Source organism: Schistocerca cancellata, chromosome 3 (assembly GCF_023864275.1).
Source record: "Schistocerca cancellata isolate TAMUIC-IGC-003103 chromosome 3, iqSchCanc2.1, whole genome shotgun sequence".
In the NCBI taxonomy this organism is placed as follows: domain Eukaryota; kingdom Metazoa; phylum Arthropoda; class Insecta; order Orthoptera; family Acrididae; genus Schistocerca; species Schistocerca cancellata.
The window spans coordinates 700,550,994-700,572,486 of NC_064628.1; the positions used below are offsets into that span (position 1 = coordinate 700,550,994).

General features: G+C 40.2%; 1 protein-coding gene across 3 annotated transcripts in view; it reads right to left on the reverse strand.

Annotated features, from left to right (window-relative positions):
- Positions 1-21,493, reverse strand: part of LOC126175691 (RNA-binding protein cabeza) — a 66,491-nt gene that overhangs the window by 790 nt on the left and 44,208 nt on the right. Inside the window, exons 5-10 of one of the 3 annotated variants that reach the window (XM_049922627.1) lie at positions 20,884-20,909; positions 18,059-18,177; positions 17,845-17,974; positions 17,542-17,730; positions 9,220-9,348; positions 6,727-6,928 (exon numbers count right to left, since the gene is read on the reverse strand). In XM_049922627.1, the coding sequence (XP_049778584.1) occupies positions 6,727-6,928; positions 9,220-9,348; positions 17,542-17,730; positions 17,845-17,974; positions 18,059-18,177; positions 20,884-20,909 (795 nt within the window). Of the gene's footprint in view, positions 1-6,726; positions 6,929-9,219; positions 9,349-17,541; positions 17,731-17,844; positions 17,975-18,058; positions 18,178-20,883; positions 20,913-21,493 lie in introns of all 3 variants that reach the window. The other 2 variants (XM_049922625.1, XM_049922628.1) reach the window with 2 other exon arrangements.

Sequence of the window (21,493 nt, forward strand, 5' to 3'; positions counted from 1 at the left end):
AACACAGAGGAGGGTCCTCACGATGGAGTAGGTAACCATGCGATAGCCATGTATGGCCTATGCGGAGCCGGCAGAGGACAACTGATTCCATAGGTCAGCTTCGGAGATGCTGATCTCCAGAAGCGGTTTCTGCATCGCCTGTCTGGCGAACCTGTAGGCAAGTTCGTGATTCTGACATGTCCTGGGGTCCACACAAACACCACTGAAAGACGGGACCGTTCCAGGGCATACATGGACTCCTGGATGTTAGCTACCAGAGGATGGCGAGGGTAGCACTGGTCGATAGCTTGTAGACTGCTCAACGAATTAGTACACAGGAGAAATGACGCACCAGCGCATGAGTGGATGTGCTCAAGAGCAAGAGATATGGCCACCAGCTCTGCAGTGAAAACACTGCAGCCATCTGGCGAGGAGTGCTGTTCAATATGTCCTCCACGAAAAAACTCAAAGCCTATGTGACCATCAGCCATCGGTGTAAACCATGTCAAGAATCGAGAGGAAGTGACAGCGGAGAATGGCGGGGTTAACAAAGTCCTTAGGGCCATGCGAAAGGTCCAGACGAAGCTGCGGCCGAATGCGTGGTGTACATGAACGGACCGCAAGTACAGGTGGTAAAGGGAAGGACTCCAGTTCGGACAGAAGGGATTGCATGGGAATGGCAATCGTTAGCCCCAGACCTGGGCCGCTGATGCGGGAGATGGACTGCCACAGACAGGAAAAGGAGACAGTAATTCGGATGCTCAGGAGAACTACAAATGTGTGCAGCATCACTGGTGAGCAGTTGTGCACGTCTGATCTGCAGTGGAGTTACCCCAGCCTCCACCAGTAGGCCGGTCACCAGACTCGTCCTTAACTCCTGTCGCTAGTCGAACCCTGCAGTGGAGCACAGAGCCGAGTAAATACAACGCTGAGGGTGCTGCCGAACCATAAACCACACTCCCACAGTCAATTTGTGATTGGACAAGGGCTCTGCAGAGCTGCAGCAGCGTAGAGCGATCTGCACCCCAACTGGTGTTGCTCAGGTAACAGAGCATTGAGGTGCTGCCTGCCAGCACTACCGCTTAAGCTGACTAAGATGAGGAAGCCACATAAATCGAGCGTCGAAAACCAGACCTAAGAATCGATACGTCTCCACTACAGTGAGTGGATGATCTTTAAGGTAAAGTTCTGGGTCCGAATGAATGGTACGACACCGACAGAAGTGCATGACACACGACTTTGCGGCTGAAAACTGGAAGCCGTGGGCTAGAGCCCATGACTGTGCCTTGTAGATGGCTCCCTGTAGGTGCCGCTCAGCAACACCCGTACTGGAGCAGCAGTACAAAACACAGAAGTCGTCTGCATACAGAGAAGGTGAGACCGAGGGCATTACAGCTGCTGCTAGACTTAATGGCCACTGAAAACAGACACACACATAATACAGAGCCCCGTGGGACTCCATTCTCCTGGATATGGATGGAACTATGGGAGGCACATGAGAAGTATGGAGCTACAAGAAGTTTTGGATAAAAATCGGGAGCGGGCCCCCGGAGACCCCACTCATACAATGTGGCAAGGATATGATGTCACCAGGTCATGTCGTATGCTTTACGTAAGTAAAAAAAAGACGGCAACCAGATGTTGGCATCTGGAGAAGGCTGTTCGGATGGCAGACTCTTATCAGTGGTAGAGTGACCCTAGCAGAAGCCGCCCAGACATGGAGCCAGTAAGCCACGTGACTCCAGGACACAACCCAACCACCGACACACCATTCGCTCCACAAGCTTACAAAGAACATTGGTGAGGCTGATGGGCCGATAGCTGTCCACATCAAGCGGGTTTTTACTGGGTTTGAGCACCGGAATGGTGGTGCTCTCCCACCATTGCGATGGAAGGACACTATTGCACCAGATCCTGTTAAAAATGAGGGGATGTCGCTTTTAGTCAGATGATAGATGTTTAATCACGTGGCTGTGGATCTGATTAGTCCCAGGAGCTGTGTCGGGACAATGTGCAAGGGCGCTGAGGAGCTCCCACTCTGTAAATGAGAGGCTCGAGAAAATTGCTCGGCAATCACGTTTACGTAGGTAGGTAACATGCCATTTATGGTAACATCGGGAACACCTGTTGGGGTCTGGTACCTGAGAAGACGTTTGATCTTTACCCAGACTTGGGAAGGTGACATATGGCACCCAATGGTCAAGACATATCACTTCCAACATTCCTGCTTCCTTGTTTGGTAAGAGTTTGCAAATGCGGGCACGGAGCCGTTCAAGGGCGAGCCATTCAAAGGCTATGAGATGCTTCAGGGAAGTGTGACGCTTATGCCGCTGTAGAGCTCGCTGATGCTCCTTAATTGCTTCAGCAACTTCCGGCGACCACCAAAGGACTGTTTTACAGCTGGGGGCACCCTGAAGAGCGAGGGATCGCGTTTCCTGCTGAAGAAACAATTTTTCTGAGCACCTGCTCAACCATGACATTGATGTTACCGTGTTGGGAGATTCAAAGGCGACAGCAGAGGTTAAAGTTTCCCAGTCCGTATTGTTTAAAGGCCACCTGGGCACACATCCGTGGGCCTGATGCCAGGGCAGTGACAGGAAGATGGTGAAATGGTCACTACCACACAGGTTATCATGTGCTCTTCAGTAGATAGACGGGAGAAGTCCTGGGCTGCAAATTGATAAATCAATGGCCGCAGAACTACCATGAGCCATACTGAAATGTGTGGTGGCTCCAGTGTTTAAGAGGCAGAGGTCGAACTAAGACAGTAAAGTTTCGACATCTCTGTCTCAGCCAGTAAGCATGTTACCAACCCACAAGGGGTTATGGGTGTTAAAATCTCCAAGAAGTAAGAAAGGTTTAGGGAGCTGATCAATCAATGCAGCCAATACGTTCAGGGGTACTGCACTATCTGGAGGGAAATTTAAGTTGCAGACAGTTATTTCCAGCATCGTCCGTATCCTGACAGCCACAGCTTCGAGAAGAGTTTGATGGGGTACAGTTTCACTACAGACAGAGTTTAGGACATAAACACGAACTCCGCCTGACACATGATTATAGTCACTATGCTTCCTGTAATATCCCTTATAGGGCATGGGTCCGCATTGCTGGGAACCAGGTTTCCTGGAGGGCAATGCAGATAGCACGTGTAAAGCTTAACAGTTGCCGTAGCTCAGCAAGAAAAAACCATCACAATTCCATTGGAGGATGACGTCATCGTGAGACTGGGAAGGCATGGAACATTCAATGAGGTAGTTTATGACTCAGTCACCTGCTGCCACCGAATTATTGCCTGTAACCATTGTGTCTGAGGGTCTGGCGAGATCTAGGTCCACAGTGGATGCCAGAATCTGCACCCTATCCTCAGACGCACAGCTTGTAAGAAGTGATGGTGTGGATGACACCTCAAGTTTCCTTTGTCTTAGGGGTGGTCTTTTTGGATTTCTCTTGCTGCTCCTTGGGTTTCCCTTGCTGGGAGGGCTTCACTGGCTCAGTCTCCAGGACTGAGGATGAGCATGAAGCCCTCCGACCAGCTGCTTTTGAGCTCTTCAGCCACTGGTGGGTGTCATCTTTCCCATAAGCAGAAACCTGGGAAGGGATTGACCCAAGGGACACCTTCTGAGCGATAGAAGCCAAAGTAGACTTACGCTTCTCAGGCTTAGAAGTGGGGACGGTTGTCCCCGATGGTTGGGAGGTGTTGCTCCTGAAGTAGGTGGTGCAGGAGCAACAGGAAGGGAAATGCCCTCCACCATCAAGGGGGCAGGTGTAGTCTTCCGGCTCTGAAAGGTGATTGGGGTTGGCAGAGCTTATGGTACCAGAACTGTTGTTGCGGCGGCGTAAGATGATGTCATACGTACAGGATGCAGGAGTTCAAATTTTCTCTTAGCCCCAGTGTAGGTCAGTCAGTTCAGGGTCTTTTACTCCAGGATTTTCCTTTCTTTCAGGAGAATCCTACACTCTGGCAAGCAAGGCGAATGGTGCTCTCCGTGGTTGACACATATGAGAGGCGGGGCACAAAGAATATTGGGATGTAATGGATGTCCACAATCTCGTCAAGTGATGCTGGAAGTACAGCAGGAATACATATGGCCGAACTTCCAGCACTTAAAGCACCGCATCGGGGGAGGGATATAGGGCTTTACATCACAGCAGTAGACATTCACCTTGACCTTCTTGGGCAATGTATCACCCTCAAAGGCCAAGGTGAAGGCACCAGTGGCAACCTGACTATCCCTCGGGCCCTGGTGGACACGCCGGACAAAATGTACACCTTGCCGATCTAAATTTGTGCGCAGCTCATCATCAGACTGCAAAAGAAGGTCCCTGTGAAATATGATACCCTGCACCATATTTAAGCTCTTGTGGGGTGTGATGGTTATAGAAACATTGCCCCGGTTTCACAAGCGAGTAATATCCGTGACTGGGCAGAGGATGCTGTTTTGATCAAGACAGACCCAGATCTCATTTTGGACAAACCCTCCATTTCCCCAAACTTGTCCCCTAAATGTTCAACAATAAACTGAGGCTTCATCATCATGAAAGATTCCCCATCAGCTCTCTAACATACAAGCTATTGGGGGAGAATAAGATCCGCTGCCATCCTTAGCCTGATGTTCCTACCATGGTGTGGCCACGGAGGGTAACGATTTGGGGTTGTACTTCTGTGCGTTGAATTGACCCCATGAACACTTAAGATACTGCTGATGTTTCACTACAAGCAAGAGATGATGGACTACGCTTAATCGCATGTCATCCACCCTGATGCCACCCACTCCAACAAGGGGCCCTCCCCACAGGCACCACCCAGCCGCAGCAAAGGCCACCTGGCAGGACGGCCATTGCTGGGCGGCCCGACGCTCCAGGGGGATGGCATCTACCCCTTGGCATATGTGGAAGTTAATGGCGCAGGCATCAGAAGAGTGATCCCTGTGTGGTCATGGGGCTACAACTAACAGGGTACGACAGACTGGCTGGCTATCAGGTGCAAAGATGTCCCTGGCCATCATCGATGCACATAGCGACACTGCATAGTGCATGGTGGAAAACACACCCAGGAAGGTGTCCTTGCACAAGAAATGGAGAATGAGAGGGACTGAAATGCGACGACGAGAAAGTGGGCTAAAGATCTCAATACACGATGACACAATGCACCATGTAAGGCACCCTTCCCCAAAATTTTAAAAAATGGAGGTCAAACCCTACAGGAGACCATCACACAAAAGCCGAAATGTGTGGGACTCCTTTTAGTTGCTTCTTATGACAATATCTCTCTCACCTCTAGCAATGATTTGTTAATGTGAAAACTGCTAAGTTGCATAATGGTTTGGGGTCCCTATTTAGCTATTAGTCTTCGTGTAGTTGGCTGGGTAAGTTAGTTCAAATGTCAACAGAAGGCAACTGTATACCACTTCTAACAAAAAATGTGACTAGTACATTAATAAGGTGTCCAAACCAACATTCAGGTTAAGAATAGCTTTACTAACTGTGCTTTAAGAAACAATACTCAGCTCCATAGAATTTAGACTTTTTTGAATTCCCAATAGTAATTAAAAAGTAATGGACACTAACAGCATATTAAACAAAAATGGGAATAAATACAAGCACAGACATGGGAAAAACCTAAAGGAGATACTTGGACAGAGAAATTGTATGTATATACAGCAGAGATAAAAGGATAGCACAGCACGAAGACAGGTGGAGAACCCTGTAATGGAAGGAAAGATTAACAGGAATATTCCACATGGACCAGAGATATCATAGGTGCAGGTTTGTACAAGGAAATCAACTGATTACAAAGGAACACAGAGTGAAGTGGAGAAAAAACTGTCGACCAATCTCCAGATTTAGAATACAGAAGAGATTTCTGACGGTGATGTATTAATAAATTTTGTAACTATAGGGTCAACAATTACTTGTGACAAATACTGATTTTTTGATGTTCAGTTCTTACTCTTGCATTTCTCAGCAATAATAAACTTAAGAGCAGGACAAGCACAGCAAAATGAACAATCAATTAAATTGGAGGTTCTATTGAAGCAGTTGCAAAAATGTGACGATCTTAAGATCAGAGAAGTAACTTTATCCCTATCCTACTCACTGTATCTACCCAAAAGATCTAGGTAAATCGTGTAAATGAATGATAGTTGAAACTAGGAACTTGTTAACTAACACAGCTTACATGTTCATGTCATGAAAGAACTAAAGACAGCAAAAAAAAAAGGCCCCGATTAGCAGAATCAATGTTATGGAAAAATCAAGGACATGGGTTACAAAATAAGCAATACCATACATTCACATTCTTCACTGTGCCTGTTATAGAAAAGCAAAAGCTACATAACTGGGGGAGGGGGGGTTTAAAGGGAGGTAGGGACAAGCTGGACATAATCTAGAGGAATGCCACAAAGAAAATTCTGGGATCTGTTCATTTCTTATCACTTGCTTCATAAGAAGCAAATTACAGAAATAAAGTGTCCATAATTCACAAGAAAAGCTAGGCAACAAAAAGCCAAAGAACTAGTTCAGAGATACTAAAGGTTAATCAGAGTATCCTTTATATGGCAGTAAAACACTTTGACCCAGGTTTCATTTATTAAAAAGGAAGGGATATAATAAAACATTTCACATACCTCTAACTGACAAGACACTATTCAACTGGATACACAGAAAAACGTCACTTCACTGACACACACACACACACAAAAAAAAAAAACTGAATTACATAATATTAGCATTTTGACGAATACTCACCCACCACCTCTCATTGGTCCACCTCTTCCACGTCCTCCACGATCCATACCTCCGCCTCTACCACCACTGTAACTTCCACGGCTACCGCCACCACCACGGTAGTCGCCACCACCCCTGCTTCCTCTGAAACCACCACCACCGCCACCACGGTAGTCGCCACCACCTCTTCCACCACCTCCACCTCTAGGACCACCTCGGCCTCCTGAAAAGCGCACCAAATTCAGAGAAATGTGAATTTTCACCTGGACTCCAATAATTTGTGAGTTCAGCATTAGCAGATTTATCAAATTAATGGTAACTTAAATAAGGGACAAAATAATCTGACTGATTTAAACCAATCACTTACAATAATAATAAAAGCTGTCAGCAAATTTACCAATTACTACACTTTGCAGCTGTACTGCGATTTAGTAACTGCAAAGCCTGCGATAAAATTACCTTATGAGTAAGGGATGGAATAGTTAATGTTCTGCAATAAATTTGACCGATCGGTATTCTGCTTTAAAATAAAAAAAAGAAGGGGGGGGAGGGCAATATTACTTAATAGATGCTATTTCACAATGAATTTTATCAAAATGAACTACATATAAAAATGTGTCCAATTTTCAGTTATTGGTGTAGGACATTGTCTGCCAAAATGTCATTTGGAAAACGATGTGCATAAGGACCTGTTATACAAAATAAAAAGTGTACGAACATAATGATGCAGTCAATGATCTGGTACCATGCCAAATGGGGGCGGCTGAATGGTCTATTTAAGATACATGCTGCATAATGCAATGTAGTACTCAGCTGTGGGACCTAGCATTTTATAACAAAGCGAAGTGTACATTTGTTTGTTAGCTAAAGCTCAAAAGATGGTTTAATGTGGACCCTTTCAAGATGGCAAATTTGGTCTCAAGTCCTGAACCGTGCTTGCAGTGAATACCATTAGAGGGCGAGCTTGAACTATGTCATTAACAATAACCCCCTAACCTCAATAGAAAATTGTGCAGTAGCCATCCCCGACTGCATTCTGTTGTGCATTGCTCGTTGCTTTCATTTCTTATTTTGAAGTAATTGAAGCGACCAATCCTGGTCCATCATGAACTTCAATTATGACACTCACTGTACCAAAAGAGATTGACGATCTCGAACGAAGTGTCAGTTCTCCTGTAGGCTGCTGCCCTGTGAAAGGGAGGCAGGGCTGTTTTGTTGCACAGCTCCTGTCACCTCTGGCAATTAAAATTCTAGTTTGTTTATGCTTGCGGCCATCCACAACTATATCCCATAGTGCCTGGCCTATGGTAATAGTGCCCTGGCTATGCTACAGCAATTGGGAAACAAAATAACTTTATCAACTGCACTGAAGTTCTTTCCCTAACACTAAACCAGAGTTGCTGTATGTCAGTCCTATCTGTAGTGTTCTCAAGCATGGTTGCACAACTATGGATTCCCAAGAAATGTCTAAATTAACCGTGTGCAGTATTCTTAACCACTGGGCAGGAAAGACAAATACCATCCAAAATCACCTTAAATATGACACATTCAGAACCATTTTTGGAAGCTTAAATACAGCCAAACAAAGTTCATTTCGAAAGAAAACATTTTGCAAAAACAAACATTACAGCCAAAAAGTTTCAGTTTATAATCAGCACTTTTTTTTAACAATCAGTTTGAAAGCAATAAGGTTTTGTCTAAACATGTAGCGTAACAACATTTTAAATTAGTGCATCTAAAAAAATAATATGAAAATAATAGAAGGAAACATTCCACGTGGGAAAAATTATATCTAAAAACAAAGATGATTTGACTTACCAAACGAAAGCGCTGGCACGTCGATACACACACACACACAAACAAACAAACACAAACATACACACAAAATTCTAGCTTTCGCAACCAACGGTTGCCTCGTCAGGAAAGAGGGAAGGAGAGGGAAAGACTAAAGGATTTGGGTTTTAAGGGAGAGGGTAAGGAGTCATTCCAATCCCGGGAGCGGAAAGAAGGGGGGAACACACACACACACACACACACACACACACACACACACACACACACATTTTCCCCCTAAGGTAAGTCTTTCCGCTCCCGGGATTGGAATGACTCCTTACCCTCTCCCTTAAAACCCAAATCCTTTCGTCTTTCCCTCTCCTTCCCTCTTTCCTGACGAGGCAACCGTTGGTTGCGAAAGCTAGAATTTCGTGTGTATGTTTGTGTTTGTTTGTGTGTGTATCGACGTGCCAGCGCTTTCGTTTGGTAAGTCAAATCATCTTTGTTTTTAGATATAAAAAAATAATAAAATAGAAAAGAAAATTTCAATAAAAGTACATAAATTTCTCTAAAAGTTAGACATGAATTTTGCCGAAAATAGTTGCTACATTTTCTGGTCCCTACTATGAATAACCTTGTGTTATGAGTGGTCTCACTTTTTTTAAAATTTTGCATGCAGAAACTAATCAATGAATATAAACATGTGAAATCACAATGCCGAATAAAATTTCCAATATTTACCTGGCGGCTCACCCCCACCAACCCCTTCTGGTCTTGGCTGATGGCAACGATTGCATCCTGTGCGCCATGAGAAGTTGGTGTTCCCACAATCAGGGTTGGGGCATTTCCAGTCACCATCACGGCCGAAGCCTTGAACATAAAAACAAATTTCAAAACTAAAGCTTGACAAAGATGTCTTTACACCTGCACTCATTCCATTCAATTGATTTCTCAGGCTGTGTTTGAAAAATGTTCTGAATTAACAAGCAAAATTCCAGATAATTCTCTTTTAGGTATCAGTCTATTCAGAGAAAAATTTTAAATATTTATTTATAGAATGTGTTGTTCTCCAATTTCATTCCATTAAAAATGTGTGTTTAAGGCATTTTAAAGGTTTATATTCTTCTGCACATAAGCCACTGAACTTTATGAGTACCATTTTATTTTCGTTAGCGCAGAAAAGCCGCCTTTCTCACTTTCCATTGTTTTACTATAATAAGTATAAAATGCTGATATGAAGTGAACTGTGAACCTTTAACACTAAGGGGAACTGAGTATTTAGCAACCTGAAATCTTCAAGCAACTATATAATGACAGTCATTGAAGAAAAAAAAAATTATTTAAGAAAGTAAGTTTCATTGACTTCAAATCTGGAGTGCAACACTTCATACTGCCTGAATACAATAGCGTAAAATACTAATACTCAAAGAGGGTGACCTGAACTTTTAATCTTAAATTTGTTATCTCCTCATTTCCTGACAATTCTTAATCTGTGCAGAAATAAAAACATGGCTAATTATTCTATAATAAGGGAAGAAATATTTAGGTCCCCCAGCGATTTGTTGAAGAGAGATTTCACTGTAATATAGGGTATTTCTCCTGAAATATCGGAGGTCAACAGTTTTTGCATTCTGCAACACTAAAGCCACAAACCATTTTTTCTGTTAAGGATATGATTTCAAGTTCAACAACAGCCCCATCCAGCAAAAACAGTTTCAATGGAACAGTTTTATTCTATTATAAATCCAGCTGTGGCGAACCAAAGATTATTAATCACTTAACTAATTTTAGTCAATGATCATCTTCAGTCTTAAAAACAATAAACATACAGACAGAGTCTGATTTACTGTATTGCTATATTTCCAAATTAAATAAAATACACAATCCAAAATTTGCAGTTTTCTACTGAAGTAAAGCAAATATTTTATAGTGGACTGGTTCTGCCTGCACAATCTCCCCCCCCCCCCCCCCACTTACTGTAATATACAACAAAATAGAAAAATAAATGTCACTGGACATAGTCAGCACTAATATCATCTTATCATCCAACTGTATGAGCCACAGATGCAAGAGTAAGTATAAATGGAGGCTTTATTCACTGGTGGACTTCAGACCGGGTGTTTTTATTATCAACAGCAGTGCATAACTATACCATTAATTACTTAATGTAGTAGGTATTTTAATACTCTCCTTCCTCATTACAATTCATTCATTCATCTGTAGCTCATATGAAAAAATGTTAGGTGTAACAAATACACTGATTATGTCCAATGACAATTCTTTTACATTTTGTTGCATGTAATTAATTGTGAGCCGGCATATGTGCTCCCACTGGTGGGTGGATTCTCCAGACAGTTTCAATCTTTGAAAATATTTGTTCTGTTTTATTGGTGAGCTGCGTACATGTTGTTTAATGACGACTGCACTGTGAACAGTACTGCATACTTTTGTGACAGTATTACATTATTAATAAATTCTCTTTTATCATCACTCTTAACTGTAACAGGTGAGTAAAGGCTGTGGGACAATAGTGCTGATTATGTCCAGTGATGTTTTGTTGGTTTCTTTGCATGTGTTCGAGATTGTGGGAACTATTAACTTTTCCCTTACTGAACTTACACACTTCAGAATGGAGATGTGAATCACCACATTGCAGTTCCAGTTTATCAGTCATCTTTGGACGTCTTTCAACACATTCTAATTCTGTTGACATCTTCAGAAAATTTTTGATATTTGCATTCAAATTTAAAAACTTTCTAGACAGACAGCTGACATAAAACAATGTTAAAAACTGTGGAAACTCATCTCTTCAGCCCTGAGCAAGACAACCATTTTCAGAATGACTTAAGCCTGGAGCTCCATTTGTGCTGAAGCTTAGTTTATGTAAAAGTACTTTCTCCTATAGGAGGTGCTGCTTCACAGCAATAAATGTATCTCCTCCTCTTGCATGGCCTTTCAAAGAAATTACTTTCAAAAGTTCTTCATATTATTAATAGTCTTCCTTACAAAATCTGGCAACTGAACAGTGCCTGTTGCATCACTGGACTCATAACTGAATTGAAAAACCAGTTGTGCAGCAATTGACTGAACTAATGAAAGAAACATGAACAGGTACAACAAACACAGTTTTAGATGTTCCAAGACATGTTGGTACCACTTCTACATGCTAGATGACAAATAGAAGAAACTTTTGACTGAGCACACATTTTCAGTGCTACAAAAAATATTTTGTCATTTTTTGCAACAATTTTTTTACACTGGGTACTCACACAAACTACCAAATAATCACTCACAACCTACCAAAAGATCATGATCGAAGTGTTGCTGGCACCTGACTTGAAATAAATGGGTAGATGTGATGAAACCACTGAATATGGAGTGACACTTTTGAAGTTCTACCATACAGGTACTCAAACTCTTTATTTCTTGCTTACTGTAGGCAGTAGTTTTACGCATTTAGCTATATGAGCATGCCTTCTGGCCTGATACAAACTTTCAATGTGATGTGTCATAATAATTAATTTGCAGTTTCAGCACATCTAAACAGTTCGTAGTTATTTCATTGATTCACTCCCATTGACCCATTAATTTCATTTACTGCATAGAAGATAATCAGGTTACTGGGGAGGGGCTCAATGGCCAATTTCCATATTTCTTGAGACAGCTCTTTAATTAGGTTATGCTCCGGTTGATTTGCTGTTTGTATGTGACATAGGGTTCACTTCCAGCGGCAGGTCCAAAAAGCTGACTACTATACCCAGGGTAGCAACTTCTGTTATCAGCCCACCTCAATGTGATGGCTCTGACGTGGACTTTGGTTAGGTGATGATGGCTGTTCTAGTCTTCAGTTCCAAGACCGGTTTGATGCAACTCTCCACATTAGTTTATTCTCTGCAAGTCTTTGTAAAAAATTTTCACTGCCCCCCCCCCCCCCCCCCCAAATATCCCACCATAACCAAATCAACTACTCCTTGATGACTCAGATTATCCTGTCAACGTATCACTTATTGTGCCATAAAGTTTCTCTCTCCATATGATTTAGTGCCCCCCAAATATCCCACCATAACCAAATCAACTACTCCATGATGACTCAGATTATCCTGTCAACCTATCACTAATTGTGCCATAAAGTTTTTCTCTCCATCTGATTCAGTGCTTATTTAAATATACAATCTACCTACAGTATACTTTTGTAACAACAATGCAAAAGCTTCCATCTGTTTCATTATATACTGTTAAGCATCTACATATGTTACACTCCAGACAAACTGCCTCAGAAAGGACTTCCCAGCACAGATTTATATTTAATGTCAACAAATTCAACTTTTTCAAATGTGGTTAATATTGCTACTTTCAGCCAACGTTTTATATCCTCTGTACTTTAGCCACTATCAGTTGCTTTGCTGGCCAAACACCAAAGTTTCTACATTTGCACCATTTCCAAAGAATTCTCTCAGAATCACATTAGGCTACACTTCACTTCATTAGCCTTCTTTTGTTCATCTTATAACCCCTTTCAGGACCCAAACCACCTTAATGGTATGGATAAACAAGAATGCCGATGTGAGTGAAATGGCCCAACTCTATAAAAAGAACCTGTGATTCAAAGGCACCAATAAATGCCATTTCAACTACAGCATTTAGTATAAGGAATCCTTAAGGTAATGTTGGGAAAGGGTAAGAGCCCCAGTTAGGCAAAATTTTCAACTGCCAAATATTTTTAAAACATTCAAATCAAATCTGAATTTTTCTGAAACTGTCTCTAAAGGAATTCACATATTAAAATACTGTATTTACCAAATTGTGAGATAAGATTTTCTCCAAATCCGTCACTTGAAAAATACAGAGTCCTCTTACATTTGCAGATTAAACAATTGTTCCTCTAGCTAATATTTTTACATTGCGTTTCTGAGGAGTGGGATGGCTACAGTGTTAATCAGAAGTGTTACAATTTCTATTGGTTCAGCTGTTAAGTAGCCAGGAGGACAAGGTACTGCCATGGTCAGTTTGTGTGCGCTGTAAGCAACGTAAATGAAAGCAATTGATAATGAGTTCAATTTACAACCATGACTTAAGAAATTTGGAGCTAGGAGTTCATAGTTTGCAATTAGTTCACACAGACAATATGACACTAATTTTAAGTTAGCAATGATGCGAGAAGCAGAGGCCACAAACAACTATGCCGCAGGAAGAAATTTTGGTGTAATAGAAGTGAATGTTCTTACACACACACACACACACACACACACACACACACACACACACACACACAAAATTAAAGAATGCCAGTTCTACACACCTAACATTCAGGGGAACCAGACAGGGAAAATTTCTCACTACACACAACTGAAACACAATGACAGTTTCTCGATTACTCAAGAAATTATCCGAATGAAGGTGCTGAAGTTAAAGAGGAATTTTCCAACTTCATGTACTCTGGAAATCTTACACATAACACTGTTAGCTAAGAGACTTCCTGTGGCATTTGACAAAAAACTACTTGCATATCGATGTAATATAATGAACCCAAGAAAATGGCACAATTTGCTACACCACACGGGCAACACTGATCATATGCCTCCAATTTGATATGCAATCAAATGTTAACTGTTGACAAGACAGGTGTTAAAAGTGTTCCTGTAAGAAACTCTGGCAATGAGAAGGCCAGAGAAGAGTAATGCTGCCTGCTGTAGAACATGAAAGGAAGCTCCTCAAACGAAATTCTTCGCAAGTAAGACCATACCAAAATAAAAACTGCCTGCATGGGTTTTCTTTGGACATCAAGAAAAAGGGTGGATGACAAACAATGGTTGATGGCTGTTTGGAACATAATGCCAGGCTCTTTCCATAAGGGGACTTTTACATGAATAACTGCCAAAAAATTTATTTTTAAATTTTTGTCTTAAATTCTCTGTAGTTTTGTGAGCAAAAAATTTTACTTCCCGGAAAATGAGCCACAGACAATTCCAAAATTAGAGGAATTCAAAAGTGGCTGCACGCACCACGACATCCTCATGGCACACAGCCAGCTCTGTTAAAAAAAAGTTTTGCTCTCATTTGTTTCGTTTTTATGGCTTTGTAGTCCCTTAAGTTTGCTAACCTGCGAAAGCTTTACAGTCGCTTATCTATTGTTTATACAGAGAATTTAGTCATTGTTTGCTGTTGTTTTGGTGCAAATATTGTGTTTACAGTGAAGTAATTGTGTGTGCGAGTTTCTTATTCCACTTGAAAGCAACGGGAAGAATTAAGAAGTTCGGTATTAAACTATGTAAATTTTATGATTGAAATCTGTTCATCAAACGGATGAACTCCACTAATACTGAAATATTTGAACAACAGGCTTGACATCATTAATGCTGATAACACAGACGCCAACTATTGATTCAAGTTGTGTTATTGTTGAACTCTGCTCTATCTGAACTAATAAAGCTTTGCAGTATAACGAATGTGGCAATAGTGGCGTTGACATAGTTGAGGAGATACGTCCTAGAAGAGGTTGTGCATCAAAATTAAGAATTTTTTACAATCTCTGTGAATTAATTGAATGTGGTTATACTTGTTGCGTAACTAAACAGAGAGAGTTTGACAAATATTAAACTTGCTTACGCTATGAGGTGATAGGCAAAAGGTACAGAACTGCTTGAATTTTCTGTGTTGTTATGGACTTACCTCCCTCCACAAGGTTTGACAGGTACAATAAAATTATTATGCTGATTTAGAAGAAGTAGCAAATGATAGTACAAAAAAACGCTGTTCAGGAAAGTGTAGACATGAATGACAGGAATACACGTTTGTCTGCAGGCCTGGATGCATCATGGCAATGAAGAGGTCATAGTTCCCTAAACGGTATAGTGACAGCTACCTCCTTGGACAATGGTGAAGTCACTGATGTATGTATTACCAAGTACTGTCATGGCTGCACTAGTGGAGCTGAAAATCATAAATTAATCGAACCTTTTAGTGTTTGTAGTGGAGGAAGAATCTGAAGGTTGTGTGAAGATATTTCACAGGTCAGTGGAGATATCTGGTGTGATTTATACATCTTACCTAAGAGATGGAGACTCAATAGGGTATCAAATCTTTGCAACTCCAAACCTTACACTGACAGGGGGAAAAAAAAAAGTACGTGTTGGACACATCCAGAAAAGGTTACGTACAAGACTGAACTTTACGAGGAATTTAAAGGGAAAGAAATTAACTGGTGGTAAGTGCATTAGTGGACGTGTTCGGCTTGCAGACGAAGAAAGACAGGTTGAAGTATTATTATGGACAAACCATAAGACAGAAATGACCTTGAGGGAATGAAAAAGGCTGTATGGGCTACCTTCTTTCATAAATCCTCCACAGATGACCCTATGTCGCACTCCGCAATGATTCACTGTTTGGCTACCAGAGGGCTGTTACTCAAGGTGAGACCTACAACCATGAACATTCTTTGCCATTTACTATAATTGAAGTTGTAAAACTTACACAAAAAAACTGTTCTAGTAGGACTAAATACTTTGACAATTTGTATGCTAGATGCTGTTCTATGTTTCAATGGCAGTTCGATGTCTGGGCTTAATGTTATGAGACTGATGGGAGTGCCTACGGGACCAAATACGCATAGAGCTCTAATAGTCACTGACCGAAGGACACTCTGAAGCAGAAAAATCAACATTGGAAGCCACCAAAGAAGCAAGAATAAGAAGCAGTAGTGTGAAAAAGAAGGAAAATCAACACAGGAAACAAAATGAATATGGACTCGGGATGCATTCGTGCCATGCAAGTTTAATAGAAGAAGCAAGTTTTAACTTTAATTTCCTGAAAGTTACGTTATTTCATGTTCTGGTGCACTTTGGCTAAAAACTATTAAAGATAGAGAGCTGAAATTTTGTACAGTATCTTAAAATGTGTTTAACTAAAAGTAGACTACACTTTTAACTTTGAAAATAAAATGCTTTTTGAAGAAAAGCCCTGAATTCATTTCCAAAATTTTTGAAAATAATATTTAAATTTTTTTTATACCACAATTTGTGACAGCACCATTTTTTCAATAGTCTGCTTTAAAGATAATAGTGTAAAGAACTTACAGGATAAAAATACACCACCTTCTTTGTTTGTATTTTGAGTAATGTGTACCTATCATGTACATAATCAGCATGGTTTATTTCACTTGCAACAAAAAAATACAATTTCAAGAAAGTGTGGTTGATTCATAAAAATGTTCTTAGAATATGGTAAGCATAATACGGGCTTACAAATCTTATTCCTTATTCTCAAGTTGCACTGGTTAGAAAACCGACAGATTTTTTCTTTTTTTTTTTCTTCTTCAAGGTTTCCCCTGGTATTCATAGACTAGTCCCCTTAACAGAAAGAAAATGTTGAGGCTGGATTCTTTCAGGGACAGCTCACGCAGAAAGTGAAGTATACGATATCAAACAATACATCCCTGGAAATAATTCCTTCTGGGATGACCTAAACTTCAAGTAGTGGATGTTGTGAATATAATTCTTGCGATACATCTATGACAGTGAATTCTTCAAGAAGAATTCCAGAGGTAACTTAACGAAACCGTAAGTATCTGCACTGGGCCACTGAAGGCTTATTGCCTGGGGCAAAATCTCAACTGAATCTCTAATGACAGGATTGAAAAACTGCTGCATATCCAATGCTACAGATGGCTCAGAAGATGTCATCATTACATCATCTTCACAATTGGGAGGTGCTCCAGGAAGAAGGATAAGGCTTAAGAATGAAGATACATATAACAATTAAAAATAGTAGTGCTGCTGACTGCTCACTTAGATAAGAAGCAAAATAGGAACTGAAGAAAAAATAATTGAAGTAAACCATTTCTTTTTTTTTATTTCTGCTTTTGTCACCAAAATTCATATTTTTAGAGCAAGTATGGCTATTTCTTTAAGCAGGTACTTTGTATCAATAAAATAGTTTGTAATTTGGATTATTCATAATATGTTAAAAAAATCTCAAATAGCCTCTTAAGAAAGGGGGAAGCTGTCTTTTAGTTAGGTAATACAGTAATTGCAAAGCAAGAATATCTAGATCTGACAATACCAGTACCTCCTCCACCTCCACCTCGTGGTGGTCCATCACGAGAACCACCACCACCACCATCACCACCACGTGGTCCACGGTCCATGCCACCTCCACGACTTGAACCACCACCGCCACCGCGCCCACGCCCACCAGCATAGTTGTTTTTGTGCTGTGCCATCTGCACCTTAATGGTGGTTCCTTTCATATCCTTTCCTGTGATTAAGAAAAATATTTACGTCATGGTGCAAAATGTAAAATATATGTATTTCCAATATAAATTTAAACTGTCAGAGATTATGAAAACCAGTTGCAATGAAGAACACGCACCGTCAAACCAGCTTATGGCTGATCTAGCAGCATTTGAATCATCATAGGTTACAGTTGCTTCTCCTTTCGACTTTCCAGTGAGTTTGTCCTTGTACATCCATATTTTTGGCTTCCCAGTTTTCCTGTCAATCTGTAATAATCAGAACATTACCACATGGAATGCTAAATGGAATGCTATATGGCATATACAAATTAACATCTTGAAGATAATTACCTTTATGACTCCAATTGAACCAAAATGCTCCTCTATATCAATCTCTGTCAATGCAGGGCTCATTCCAGACACAAATATTGTGTCCTCTTGTACAATCATGTCACCACGGTCACCGTAGCCTGTAATTCAAAATTTATTAGGACTTTTCTCTCATTAAGATACTATAAAATTTTGTAACATCACTATTCTACAGGTGATTAACTACACATGAACACTTATAAACAGGGATAGCTGAAGTTTCTGTGAGCCTAGAGATGGGACGAACCTGGGATGTTTCAGTGGTTCCTACAAGCATCACCTGCAATAGTCGTTATCCAGACTTTCAAAATGCAAGCCGATGACACCATTGATACAGTCGTGCCATACCACTGGCAAGATAATGATGCATATATTGTTCTTCCATAGATACTTGTAGTCAATGAAACCGATTTCTTAATGTAAATACAGCTATATTACAGTACTCTTTACCAGTCCCATGAACCATGTGGCAATTACAGTCGAATGGCATATTACACACTTTTTGTAAACTATACACCAAACTCCTTGAGAATGTACCACGCATGTGATACTCCTCATTTAATCACATTTCACCATACACAAGACGATGAATAAAAGACCTGGTAGTCTACAGACACGAAGTTCAGCTGCTTCTGCTTCCACTGTATCATAACCAATACCAAAGTAGTTTACTTCCAATGCCAGTACTTAGGCTTCTTCCAAGGTTTTATTTTACCACCACTGGTATTCAATGCAACCAACCGACAGTCGATAACCAAAATCTATGACATCACATCTCTTGTTAATTTTCTTTCACACACAGTTTACTCATAAATGCCGATAATACTATAAACTAAATTTTTCAGAAGTTCAATAACAATACCTCAGTGTGGGAGTGCACTTCAACCAATATCTGTAAAGAACCACACCATAAGAAATTAAATTCTCAAACCATGATAGGACATCCTATAATGTTGCGAAAATCTGTCACCACTATCACCACCTTGTGCAAACCACTTATTACACACAATTTTGTCAGCATTAATTTTGCTGGTTTTGTCATGTTTGACACCCAACACAGAAAAGCTAGAAACATCTGCATTGTGCCACTGACCTACATCAGTACAGACTTCAGCACTGAAGAAGACAAGAAAACATGCTATCAAAGCGTTTCAGAATCATCGTCCCATCCCTAACATAGGGTAGCAAATATCAATTTATACACATGTTGCATCAATAAAAATTTCAGAAGCTTAACTATTTCAGTTAATTACTGTCTTACTGTAAACACATCTTACACAGATAAATTATTAGAGAAACTCATTTCAGCACTGCACTCTGAACAATGTAATAAACATTACCACATATGAAAGACTGTCCACCCAAACCCCTTAGTGAAAGTTTAATTTATACACCATACACCACATTCACTGTTTCTTTATCTCTTTCTTTTTAGAATAAAAGAACATCCAAATCATACCAAGATTTATTTCACGCCCAATCAATAATGACCAAAACACATCGCAGAACACACTTATGCGATGTTTGTAGGCACTTTCAAAAGAAGAATATAATAATTAATTATATGACCTTCAGGCATTCTGTATGCTTCCCTCAACACTGTGTGCCCAGTTTGACAGTTTAAGATACTACCTGCAGCACCAATAGAATCCAATACAGTAAAAATCCTGCCAGATTTGCATATGACACATCGTTTCATTACTGAAATGAGTTTCCTCTGTTGATTGGCTAAAAATCTACTATCATGCAAATACTATGCTATAAACAAATCCACCAAAAGGCCAGACAACCTAGCACTTTGAAATGTCTTTTAAACACTGACCATGTCACCAAAGATGTAAAATAACCCTTGACAATGCAGTAAAGAGAACAATTCACTTTCTTCAGTTCTTCGCAGGCAGCTTTTCTTGTATAACAAAGTTTACCATGGCAACAAAACAAATAGTCCATTCCATCTGAACCACATAGCCGCTGGTAACACAAGTTTTAAATGCCACATGTCATTTGACATACCAATGAGCATTTTAAGACCAACCTCTGCGCTATACAACAAATAGCACATCTACTCATAATACATTATCAGGGCAAAAACCTTTAACTATTTGTCATATGTGCAATACAACCACGCCTAGGAACTTAAACGTAAAGAGTATTTGGAAGAAGGGCTACCAGTCTCTAGAGCTTCATCCATAGGCAATATAAAATACCAGATGTATGAGCATGTGCAAGTTTAAAGCCTTTGAACCATAATTTTAAGACCCACATACACTTTACATGTTGTAAAATTTTAAGATAACCATATACATAGCATTATAATGTGAAATGCATCACCATTTTACTACAGTATTTTGAACGGAACCAGTGCCTGATGGCTGATTAGAGGCAATGTACGAAGTATCATGGTACCACAATGCAACATCCCTCACAGTGAAAGAAATACTGTGTATGGGTATGGTTAGCTGCTGTGAGAATGGGCTAATGGTGGTTTGACAAACACACAAATTAAGTAAGTAAATATGAAATGGCTGCAAAAACCAATATCAGTGCAACTGTAGCACTATCAATATTACTTAAGCAGCCTTTCCATATAAGTTATACCTTACTGGTGCTTGGTTCTACTTTTTTAAGAAAGAAAATACGTGTCTGACAATGCAGGACGGAGATGACAATGATTCGCTCTTTATGCCAAAACACACTTATAACGATTTTAAATATCAAGTAACCAAACACCAGCAACCAATTAATACGTACTCAATAACAAAATAAAACAAATGAATAGCACCAGGTTGATGTCCTGGTGCTTTTACCTTTGATAAAACCACCCCTGCCGCCACTGCTATAACAGAAGCATAAAGACTGTATCAGTACGAGTTGCGATCACTTGCTTCAAGCGTAGAGGAGGGCCAACATCCAATTGCTTGCACTCCAAGGTAATACCTGTTTTACTATGTCCAGCTTGTATATTCATAATATAAATGTCTGTTAGGTACTGAGCCATCACAAAACAATTAACTTACTCATCACATAAAACTATGTAAAAGGATCATTTCCAGATATGCATACTATTTTAATAACAAGCATCAGTACAGTTTTGTTTTTAATACCTGTGTAATATTATAATCAGTATTACCAGGAACCAAAAACAATGAAAGCCATTTTAATAAAGCTAACTGCTTGTTTGTGTGGCTCAGCTCCTGTAAGTCAGTGAGTCTGTCAGTCAGTTATGTACATCATATCTGGCAAACACCCAACAAAAAATTTACAGTTGTCACCATTATATGAATTACAATTCCTTTCAAAAAATACCAGAGATATTACAACCATCACATTTTTACCTTCCAATTTAGTACATAATGTAAGTTATTGAAACATTCAACCTCATTTTAGAACTTTACTTTCTTTATATGTAAACTGAGC